We start from the raw sequence: 12245 nt of genomic DNA, 5'->3' as shown, positions 1-12245 counted from the left end.
ATCTCTGCTGGTCATTCCTTTATCACCATGAGATAACTGTGCCCTCTCTTTGTCTTTGTGCCCTTCTTCCCTGCCTTTTCTATCCCTGTCCTTGTCTTGGCTTCTCTCTCGGCGTCTGTGCCTTTCCAATTCTGGCTCCCATTCCTTTTCATGTCTCTCTCTCTCTTCAAGTAGTGTGAATCACTATAAAATCTCTGGCGGTCCCCTGTACCCCTATTCAATGCTCTATCCAGTTGTTGATCTTGCCTACCCCAAGGATCACTATGGCGCCTTTCTGGTCTCTGAATGTCTTTAGCCTGGTAAAAATTTTGTGGACCCATATACCTTGATGCTTGGGGAAGGGGACCTATCATTCGCTGGGGCTGGCCTGGGAGATGAACCACAGGTGGCCAGGGAACCATTGGATTTTGGCTAAAGCCAACGCATGGAGGGGAAAGCAATGGAGTGGTAAGTCCTACAGTGATTCTTGTTGTGATCAAAAGTTTTCTGTTTTACTTTTTGTTTGATGGCTCCAGGAAAAAAAATGAGACCTTCTCTAGCACCTTCCTGGCACCTTCCTAGTGCCTTCTCTGGTACCTAGTGCCTTCTCTGGCACTTTCCATGAAGAGGTGCCAACCATGTTTTATTAAGCTTCTGAGTCAATTAATTAATTAATTAATTAATCTTTTTGCATGTTGTATGATTGTAGGAATGGATATATACTAAGTCACAAGTCAAGGAACATCACTAATAGTCAAATTATCACAAATATTCACCAACTAACAGTCAAACTTTTATGTCTTTCTCCATTTAAAATTAAACTAAATACTTTTACACTGCTTTTTACAAAATCTAGGCATTGATGTGACAACCAATGAAAAATCTCATTGGACTGGAGAGTGCTATTTCAATCTGTCTCTAGAGTTGATGAAAATTATATTAAGAGAAGTAAACGAGACCCAGAGAAACATAGCTTAGATGGTTTTCCTCCTTTGTGGGAGCCAGAATGTTCCTATACATCGACAAGTAAACACACTGAGTGGTATTCAGGTGGTTACAAATGAGTTAACTGAAGTATAATAGATTTTACACAGAATGGAAAACTAATTCTTTAGAAAGATTAAGTAAGAGTCCTGCAAAATAAGTATCATGAAATGGGTATTTGCAGATAGGGGGCCAGAGGAGAGGATTAGAAGAGTGAATGGAGAAGTGAATAGGATGTGGTAAGAATGCATTGCATATACCAGAGAATTAAGAAAAATCAGGATAAGGGTGAAAATGATGCAGGGGTGATACAGATCAAGATGCATTGCACACATAAACTGCTTTGTTAAATGGTAAAGAAAATTCAACACATAACACATACTCTAAAAATTAAAGGGGCGAGGTAGGTGAGAATGTTTTAAGAGGTTCTATTAATTCAGAGGCACTGTATTCATAAACTGCTTTACTGAATTGCAACTCCTTTGCACAACTACTTAAAGAAAACAAAAATATTCCAAAACAAAGGACTCTCAAGTTAGAAACATTATTATGCAGTCTCCACCCACTGAGCAGCAACGGAAATTTCTTTAGTACACCCACAGCCAGTACTTGAACAGCATTGCTGAGAGAGTATACATCTTATGAATGCAAAATGTTTATAATGCCGCTCTAATTTTCATCACAGACATAACTGACATATTTTATTTCAAACCTCCGAACTGAAAATAAGCACAACAGCAAATGATTTTTTTTTGTTTTTAGTTTTTGTTTTTGTTGCCAGTCCTGGGCTTGAGCTCAGGGCCTGAGCACTGTCCTTGGACTTTCTCAAGGCTAACATTCTCCCAGCCCCAGCCCATAAACATTTCTTTCTTTCTTTCTTTCTTTCTTTCTTTCTTTCTTTCTTTTTTTTTTTTTTTTTTTTTTTTTTGGCGCCAGTCCTGGGCTTGGGCTCAGGGCCTGAGCACTGTCCTTGGACTTTCTCAAGACTAACATTCTACCACTTGAGCCTCAGCACCACTTCCGGCTTTTTGCTATGTATGTGGAGTACCGAGGAATCGAACCCGGGTCTTCGTGCATGCTAGGCAAGCACTCTACCACTAGGCCAAACTCCCGGCCCTATGATTTTTTTATAAAAAAAAAAAAATCTCTGTTGCAGATAGAAGAGACACAAACCAATTAACATTCCTTTTTCATAACATTTTTGGTATAAAAACCTATGCATAGGAGTGGGTCAAAGGGAGGTGAGAATGTTGAAGAAGGTAACTCTGATCAAAATGCACTGTATCCATAAACTGCTCCATTAAATGGCACCTACTTTATAAAGCTACATAAAGACAATTTAAAAAAAACATTTTTAAACCTTTGTAGTACAAGTACTTGTGATTCAATAAATCACCAAGACAATAGTGATTTGTCAGCAGTCTAGACAATTTGCCACCAGATGCAGTACCAATAAGAACATTCATTCTAATATTAAAATACACTGAAATTAATTATGAAGCCTAATATCAAGGCAGCTCCTCCCTTCCCCATTCAGAGACATTTGTTGGGATAATGGTTGGAATCCTGACTAAAGATCTTTCCTTTAACGTTCTTTATTGATAGAACCCACCTTGAAATAATTTTGGATCTACTTCACAACATACTTTAAAAGCCTATTTCTAATGCGGCATGTATATTCTCAAACTTAAAGAGTAGCTTAGATAGGTACCTTTCACTGCAATGCATTTTCCCATTGTTTCAAGCAATTTTCTCCTCTTTTATAAATATCTCCAACATATAATTCCGTTCCCTTCACTTTAGGATATGGTATCGGCCTTCTAATTGCCTCGTTTTTCCCTAACTTCCAAATATGCTAAGCTAAGTTTCTCGAGAGACCAAGCGCTGTACAGCCTGCATTCCATCACTAGAATTCACCTTGTTTCTGAGTGACAAAGGCAGGGCAGGGAGGATGCAGCTCTCCTTTGAAATTCTCCAGCCAGCACCCATTAGCAATTAGAGAACATTTAACTGCATTTTCTTTTGATGTTCGTTGCTGTGTTTCCAACTTGCAATTTTTGCATGAGGATTCTGCATATCCTATTCAAAGCCCACAAGAAATATGTGGATGGGAGAACAGAAATAGAGAAAAATGTCATCAGAACCATTCAGGTGATGGTGTGTGTGTGTGTGTGTGTGTGTTTCTTAAATTCATAGGTCTCCTGTGGCAGATTTTCTTTAAGAAACATCTGTGGTGGTTCAAAAGCTATTCCTCAAGCATCTTCTATACCTCTGCCCCCATCAGGGGAATTCAATGAGCGGGGAGGGAACTATACTATGATAGCTTTAAAACAATGAGAGAAATATTGTGCGCCAGAGTGTCGGTTACATAACTAGAGGATAGGTGTGAAATATTGGAAACAAACATACTGGTCCTACTTTCATCAGAGTTGCTTCATATGGACTGTGTTCTTTCCAAAACATCTTTGAAATTGAGATGAGTGGAAGCTGGTGGCTCACGCCTATCTTCCTAGCTACTCAGGAGGCTGAGAGCTGAGGATCATGGGTCAAAGCCAGCCCGGACACTAAAGATGGAGAGACTCCTATGTCCAATTAACCACTCAATAACTGGAAGTGGTACTGTGGCTCAAGTGGTAGAACACTAACCTTGAGCACAAAGAGGCTCTGAGATGGTGCCCAAATCCTGAGTTCAAGCCCCACAACAGACAAGGAAAAAAATTTTTTTGAAATGAGCAAAGGATAGCTTAAAGAGAAAAGCCAGAATCTTTGACTTAAGAGAGGAGAATTTTGTTACCCTGTCTTTCTCGCTGTGCCATGCTTTAGGCCCAGTGCCTTTTCACAGCTTCATTCCTTAATGCCGGTTCTGTAGTGGACATGTGTGTGTGTATGTGTTGTCTGTGTATGTAATTTTGCTTTTACAATGTTGGCAGTCAGGAGGAGCCTTCTAATTTTATTCAGCCTGATGATAGGCCCTAGCATTTTAATTATTTTTCATGTTGTGAGTAATTTATTATTCATTGGGTATCTTCCCCGTAAATCTGGTCCTCACTCTGTAAGATTTTTCTTTGGTGTCCAACAAAGGGTTTCATTGCAATAAGAAGCAAGGTGTGTCTAATTTCTTACCCAGAGCCCCAACAATGCTAGCCTTCCAGACCAGCCCAGCAGTTTGGGGTGGGGAAACAGAGTCATTATAGAGTATCTTCATCCCTCTGCTCAGAGAGCACTAGAGTTAATCACCCATGCCTTCCTAAACGGGTGCCTTGAAACACATCCTCCAGCAGAGCCTGCTTCAGGACTCGGGAGACCTGGACTGAAGTTGAATCTGATCGGGATTTGTGGATAAGAAAAGCCCACAAGAATGGATTGGCTCCTATTCAGGAACATTTGTCTTTTGATCGTCCTAATGGTAAGTCAAATTTAAAGCCTAAGAAGGAAATGAAGCTTTGATGTCTCTTCTGCTCACAGCCTCGTTTTCTACATGGGGTTTATTCTAGCTTTAAGCCCCATTTTGCAGAAGGAGACCTGCAAATTCAGCCTCTGCTGACTTCAAAGCAAACCCTGATTCTCAAGGGACCAAAGCTGTGGAATTCTGTTGAATTAGATTTCAGTGTCCCCAGAGACACAATTTAATTCAGATTCAGTGGTAGGACAATCCTAAAATGTCAACTGGAATTAATTTTTTCCTATTATTTTTGCTTACATTTAAACCAGACAGATTGCTAGGAACTCTCAGGGCAAATGGTCTGAAATTTTAAAGGAAATTGACTGAGCTCATTTCTTCTAAACAGTTATTTCCCAAGGAGTTTCTTTCAAAATAGAAGGCTATGTCAAAATAATGTTGTATATATGTCTTTCCTCCAACCTGGGAGTGGTCAGAAAATCAAGTGTCTCCTAAGTGGAACAATGTACCCCAAATCAGGCTGTAACTCAGTTTCCCAGGAACATCCACAGAAGTACAATGGCTTAAGTTTGGGAAACAATCCCTAGACAGTACTCAGGTAAGGAGCATCCTCTTAACCCGTCAGTACACCAATTCTAAAAGACAAGATTGCCAGGGCTGGGAAGCCATTGTTGGCTAGTGACATGGTTGGTTCATTCTTCTGCCACTTACTTTTCTAAGAACTTGCACCGAAGTGTGCATGGCTCAAGTTTGGAAGGGAATGTGAGACGAGAAGAGTGGGTGGAACATTCCATTCTCTGACTTCAGGGGACAGATTATTAAACAAGACCATTTGTGCAAATCATTCTTATATGAGGCATCACCACATAGAAGGACAATGCCCATTTACAATCAGCATTACTAATTTATCGAGTGAAAAAGTTACTGAACAATCAGAATATGTCTAGGTCTTTAGTAGAAAGGGTAAAGTGCAGGTGTATACCTCCTGATACACTTCTCCATGCACTGACTCAGAGAGGACTAGTTTCCTGTACGTAGAACATCATGTGTCAAAATTACAGAAGCAACTTCTATACACTAAGTTTTGCCTTCTATTTCTCTCTGCTGAGGCATGTTTTATGATAATATTATTTAATTGCAGTTAATTTCTTCTCCTTGATCATGCAGTAGTTTATTCTGGATTCCCATGGTTTTTTCTGGCAGTGCTAATTTATTTTCTTTAGTAATCTTAGTGGGTATTCCTCCACTGATATTGAAGCATTTGTGTCTGACATTTCACAGACATTGTGAAAAAATGTTAAGTTTCTATGTGTTTCTAATAGCTCTTTCAGGATATTCATTAATACCTAGATCTGGGAAGCAAAGAGATCATGTCAAAATTGAGACAAATGCAAGAAATGTTTAAAGAGAATCAATTTGCTATTTTAGATGTTGAAAGAAAATAAGCATTTCCACTTGTCTTTAATTTTCTGAACTTGAACTCTGACCCTTGTTTCATTTAACTAAATCAAAGACTCTCTGGGGCATCATTACCTGTTCCACTAATGAGGATGTGGCTACTTCTCAGAGACTGATGGGTATTGTGTGTCAGCTACTTCTCAACCACAAGGAGTACTTTCAAAAAGGTTTTGACTGACTTCACCAATAAAAGACATCCAAAGCTCTAGGTTTCAGTGGGATGTCTCATTTGATCACAGGAGTCCTTTGGCATTTTCTTCCTAAGGATATTCAGCTTGTTCTTATACTATAAACCGGGTGGGGAGGTGTGGTAGCAACTGAACTGAGACTCAAATGTCCCAGGCTTGAGTCACAGCTCCTCTTCAAAGTGGCTGTGTGACTTTGCCAATAGTGTCCAACTCCTCAGGGCTTCATTGCACCCTATGGAGAATGTGATAGACATGATGTCACCATGTTTCTTCCACTATGGAAACTCTGTCATTCTATAATTATCACTACTGTACACTTATGCAGAAGAAGCTAATATCTGGCTCCAGAATATTATTTTGAAAAAATTTGCCTGGGGAGAAAAAATATCTAAAAATTTAAGAAAAGATGGAAGTTATATAAATTTTATTAGGAAGGAATCACTGGAGGCTTAGCAGTTATTAGTTGAAGAAGGCCTATATTTTATCAAGTTAATAAGATCATAAAAATCAGTCATTGATCAGCTGGGAACTTTGGTCCACATATGGTAACCATTCACACTACATACAAGAGGTAGTAAACACTGAATGTCCTCATGCACAGAAAGTTAAAAGCATGAGGGGAAAACAAGATGATTGGGAGGGGTAAAGGAGGGAAATGGAGAAAAAACATGAGAAGGGGTATCAATGTATGAGAAGTAACGCACCTACTACCTGGCAAATGTAACTGTAACCCCTCTGTACATGACCCCAACAATAAAAAATAAAAATAGATATTAAGAAACATAGGTGGTAAAGTACACAGTCACTATCTCATTATCAGACAGAACTCAAAACTTACAAACATATTTCAAGCTGAGCTAGCCTCATCCATTGAGCTCTTGCACAAAACAATGGTATTCTACCTGTGGATCAGAAATCGGCTTTTATTTACTTATGACAAGAAAATTTCCAGCAATAAAATGAAGGGAGCAAAAAAAACCAAAATAAAAACAAAAAGCAAAGACAAAAATGGTTTTCATTTGCACTAAATCACATACCCTAGATGGCATTAAATGAAGGCTTCAGTACAGCTTATTACAGAAATGACTGCTCTCCTTGCCTTACTAAAGGCTCTGTGCCAGCATACCTCACTTCTATTACTTTTTGTTTTTGTTGATACAAGTGGTTAAGGAGTTATATACATTAAGTATATCTTAAACCAAGTGGACAAATTTGTGTGGGGGGGGTTAATTCTTAATTACTTCAGAGTCCATGATAATACGTTTACCTATAAAGAAGCTATATATCACACTAATAACTAATATCATTTCCAGAATATAACCTAATTATTTGGAATGGTCATTTTTCAAGAATATCAATCCAAAGAGCTGCAATATTAAAATTCTACCTTAGAAATAGCTCTTAGGATGCCAACTTCATTTCCTATACCTGAAGATATTTCTACTCTTTTAGAAACATTATGGACCCTCACCGCCTAGTGTGACTCCTTCCCAGGGCTTAACTATGGGGGGAAAAGGGGGCTTCATCACAGAGCAGTGAGACCGTTAATTGAACTACAGTGATGTTACCATCCATTTGCCAAGTGGGATTCATATTGGCTATCCTTACTCATGGAGGCACCTGATGCCAGGGTGGGTGGGAGGAGTGGCTTAAGGCAAGGCCCTCACTCACATAATGTTTGCATGAGAAATGTTTGCCCTTCTTTTCTATGCAGAAAATTACATGGCTTGCACACCAAAATGCCATTACTTGATATACCTTCAATTATAAACAAAAGTGGTATAATTAGGCATCTTTACTATATCCTCAGGAAGATGGCGACTACTTTACTCAATAATTTTTATGAGCATTATTCGGGAGAGAACTGCTTATTAATAAGGTAGTCCTAGATGTGTACAAATAACTAGAAACTGATTTCAGAAAAAGATAAGTCACAGAGATGAAAAATAACCTTACTTAGGAGCAATACTTCAAGTGCTCTCAGCATGGAAGAGAACAATCTGTATTCTCACCTTGCAGTGAGTCCCAGGAATGATTCAGATACCATGAATCTCATATAAAACCATCAGATTCTCTACAACCAAGTGTTAAAAGAGAAATCAAGTCCCAGAAAAAGTCTTGCAATTTGCTAAAAATAATGGTGATAGATATAAAAACATTCTATTGTTTTTCTTGGGCTTGTGCCTATCCTAACAATTCAGAACTTGCTTTGTGTGTAGAAAACTTTCCCTGTCACTATTTTGTGAGTGAAACTTCTTCCATAAATGAATGGGCTCAGTTTCTACCTTCTGTTTCTTACCAAGTCACTTCGCTGTATTTCCCACCTTTGTGGGAAATACAACTTTCATGAGGTTTATGTGTTTCAAATTAAGCTTGAGTGTTTAAACTGAGACAAAGACAAGTTGATTCTCTACGATAAGATCTGTTCTGATATTGCCAGCTTACAATTGACTGCTACAAAACATCTTACACTTAAAAAGTAATTTCAGCCTATTATAAAAATCCTCAGCATAAATATAATATCATCATTTCACAAATTAAATTTTAAAAAGAAACATGCTTAGAGATGGAGTCAGAAGATTCATAACTGGAAAGGCAAATTAAAACCCAGTACTCAAAGACAAAAACTCATCCAATTGTGCCAAAATTATATTCTCTTTACCACTTAGATCTGCACTCAACCTCTGACCTGCATTTTCCACAATGTCTAATGTATTCTACTAGCTTCTTTTTCCATTTAACTGCTTGTTCTTCTCTTTCAATACATAGCCTATCCTAGTGGGAAGCTATATTTTACTTACATTAGTATATTTTCATAAGTTAGCATGGACACACACATTTATTTTCTTAGACACGTTCACATTGCTTAAAAAACTCATGTTCAGGTTCTTAATGCAATTTATTATAAAGGCACTTTAGGAAAAGAGAAGACAGAAACTCTTTCACCAGTAAGGCCCACAGAAACTCTAATACATTTCAGAAACCACACATTTTTTCCAGATTATTTTGCTCCCCCAACAGTATTTACTTCCATCTCCTTTTTCTAATATTCTGCCACTGTGGCATCTGATTCAGTCTGGTCCCTTTGGCATGGGTGTCTTTTAACTGTGGTTTTACACCAAGCCAGATTGGAGGATTAGATTGGGCTCATATGCACTCTACAAAAGTGACTCTCATGAGCAAAGGTTTGCTCTAGTTATCCAAGAGCCAGTAACTACTCTTCACAGTGTGATTCATGCAGCTAATGCCAATTGGCAAAAAGTTTGGGACACTGCTTCTGTTCATACTTCTTCCAAAACACCCATTCCTAGGTGTTCCCGGGAAAGTGAGGAGTCCCCTGATTCCAGAAGGGCCAGCATGTAATGTGACCAGACTTGGAAGACTTGACATTGTTACCCTCATCAGTAAAGTCAGCTCTGGGGAGCAGGACTATCAGAGGCACACTATAAATCTTGTTGAATGAAATCACTGTCACAGGACCTACTGTTGCAATGGCCCTTGTCTCAGGAAAAAAATTAGAGAGAGTGAAAGTGTGTAGGGGAGGTTGTGTTCTCGGATTCTCGGGAGTAGGATGGACTGTTGGTACCCTTCAGTTAGGCTGAGCTTTGTAGAGAAGACAAGGGCAGTATAATGCCAATGGAAAATACCTTCCTTACCTCTTGGAATTAAAACAAGTCTGGTGAATGTGGCTAGTTTGAGATCTTTAAAAGTTATTTAACTGGGGCCGAGAGTTTGACCTAGTGGTTGACTGCTTGCCTAACATACATGAAGACCCAGGTTTGATTCCTCAGTACCACATACATAGTAAAAAGCCGGAAGTGGTGCTGGGCTCAAGTGGTAGGGCTCTATCCTTGAGAAAGTCCAAGGACAGTGCTCAGGCCCTGAGCTCAAGCCCAGAACTGGCCAAAAAAAAAAAAAATATTTAACTGGTGCTGTTATATGTCAGGGTGTGCTAAAAGCACATCCTCTAAGGCAGAAGTAAATTCCATCCATTCTTCCTTCCTCTTTACAGCTGTACCAAACACTTGCTGGGCCCATGCTATTCACATTATGATTCTATTCAGAGGAGAGCCAGAAACTGGGATGGGGTTAGGGTGCTGGGTGGTAGGAGAGAAGATAAGTCATTCTGCTGGTACAGGACAAAACCAACTCTTACATTCAGTTCTGTTTCCAAGGCTAAGAAATTTGTTTCTAAAGCAAATTATTTTTATGGAGCCCACTATAAAATAAGGCTAAATATCTACTGTGTAATATAACTCATTCAATTTTTTTTTTGCCAGTCCTGGGCTTGAGCTCAGGGCCTGAGCACTGTCCTTGGACTTTCTCAAGGCTAGAGCTCTACCACTTGAGCCTCAGCACCACTTCCAGCTTTTTTCTATGTATGTGGTACCGAGGAATCGAACCCGGGTCTTCATGCATGCTAGGCAAGCACTTTAACCACTAGGCCAAACTCCTGGCCCCTCATTCAATTTTTAATGTACAAATATGATACCAACTTAACACACTAACAGTCTTTAACTGGGACGTAAGTTTTCTTCAAAGGCATAAGCATTTCAAAAGCTAAAGGTAGCTGGGTATTAGTGTCTCAAACCTATAATCCTACATATTCAGAAGAATGAAACCCAAGAATCCCTGTCTGACATGGAAACAAGAGCTTAATTATGAGTGACTGGTATTCTTAGTGTATTATGTTTTTCTTTCTTCCCTTGTGTTACCCTTTGGTTAATCTTATATTGTTACAGTATCCCACTTTGTTACCTGGTATATTATATTGATGAGAGAAAAACATGGGAAGGGGTAACAATATTCATGAAGTAATGTACCTGACTAATGTAACTGTAACCCTGTACACACCACCCAGATAATAAAATACAGTATAAAAAGAGGGACAAAAGGGCCAGAAGTTTGGCCTAGTGGTAGAGTGCTTGCCTAGCCAGCACGAAGACCCGGGTTTGATTCCTTGGAACCACATACATAGAAAAAGCCAGAAATGGTGCTGTGGTTCAAGTGGTAGAGCTCTAGCCTTGAGAAAACCCAATGATACTGCTCAGGCCCTAAGCCCAAGTCCAGGACTGGCCAAAAAAAAAGAAGAACAAAAACCCTTACATCTCTCATCCATAGAAATTATTATTAAGTTTCACTGCAGAGGACAGAAAACATTAAACTAAAAGATAATTCCAAATATGAAATCAGTATTGGAAAAAGTACAGACTCCAAAACTCTCCTTTGGCAAATCTTGTGCTTTTCAGTTCTTTGTTTTCAACAAAACCAATATAGGACACAAAAGAATTATCAGCTAATCAATTGTTTAAAATTCATTTTAAATTTAGATTACTTTGTAGATGTAGGTCATACAATTTAGAATAACTTCAAAGAATTTAATGACTCTGCTAAGAAAAAGTCCTTCCAATATCAGACTATCAGTATGAACAAGTTTTCTCTGTATTACACTTACACTGAAAGATGAAACAAAAGTATAATCGATACTAAAACTTGTTTAATTGTACTAATAAATTATATCTATTCATAATTAATTTTTATACTCCATCCATAACTATACAATACATCTGTGATCAAATTTTACTCCTTATGCTTAATTGTTTTACATCAAATTCCCATATTTCCATGTGCATTTGCACGCTAACAGTCTTTAATTTGGGCACAAGTTTTCCATTACAGTTGTAGAGCTAATTAAATCCATTCATTTATCAGTGGAAACAGAATACTGGCATCCAAAAAGGAGGAGAAGTAAAATAAATCTCAACTATTAGAAAACTTAAGCATCTTTTTTTCTATGATAATAGGCATCAAATGACAATGTCAGTCATAAGCCATTACTACCTTCAATAACACCTTTGGCAAACTTGTGATATTTTATCAAATTGTTAGCTGCCAGTCACTATAGAAAGATTTGAGGGGCCATGAGGTTGGCCTAGAAGTAAAGTGCTTCCCTAGCATGCACAAAGACCTGAGTTCGATTCCTCAGTACTACATACATAGAAAAAGCTGGAAGTGGTGCTGTGGCTCAAGTGGTAGAGCTCTAGCCTTGAGAAAGCCCATGGACAGTGTTCAGGCCTTGAGTTCAAGCCACAGGACTATCAAAAAAGAAACAAAAGAAAGAAAGATTTGAAAAAGCACACTTTTTAGTTCTCAAAACTTTTTAATGTTTTACAACTTCACAAAATGATGAGCATCTGACATCTCAGCTACTCAGAGGTGTAAGTAAGGACTGTGAT

At 38.5% G+C, this 12245-nt stretch overlaps 1 protein-coding gene and 1 long non-coding RNA gene across 2 annotated transcripts in view; one reads left to right on the top strand and one right to left on the bottom strand.

The window, feature by feature from the left end:
* LOC150049790 (uncharacterized) overlaps nucleotides 1-12245 on the bottom strand; it is a 153430-nt gene that overhangs the window by 81950 nt on the left and 59235 nt on the right. The gene's annotated exons all lie outside the window — the stretch shown is intronic.
* Dsg4 (desmoglein 4) overlaps nucleotides 425-12245 on the top strand; it is a 41219-nt gene continuing 29398 nt past the window's right edge. Inside the window, 3 exon segments of the mRNA XM_090353610.1 lie at nucleotides 425-447; nucleotides 4242-4369; nucleotides 7337-7366. Of these exon segments, the coding sequence (XP_090209736.1) occupies nucleotides 425-447; nucleotides 4242-4369; nucleotides 7337-7366 (181 nt within the window).

This window comes from Megascapheus bottae, chromosome 19 (genome assembly GCF_031878675.1).
Source record: "Megascapheus bottae isolate mThoBot1 chromosome 19, mThoBot2.hap1, whole genome shotgun sequence".
Taxonomy (NCBI): domain Eukaryota; kingdom Metazoa; phylum Chordata; class Mammalia; order Rodentia; family Geomyidae; genus Megascapheus; species Megascapheus bottae.
The sequence above is the reverse complement of the archived record's forward strand: the minus strand, read 5'-3'. Positions and strand labels throughout refer to the sequence as shown.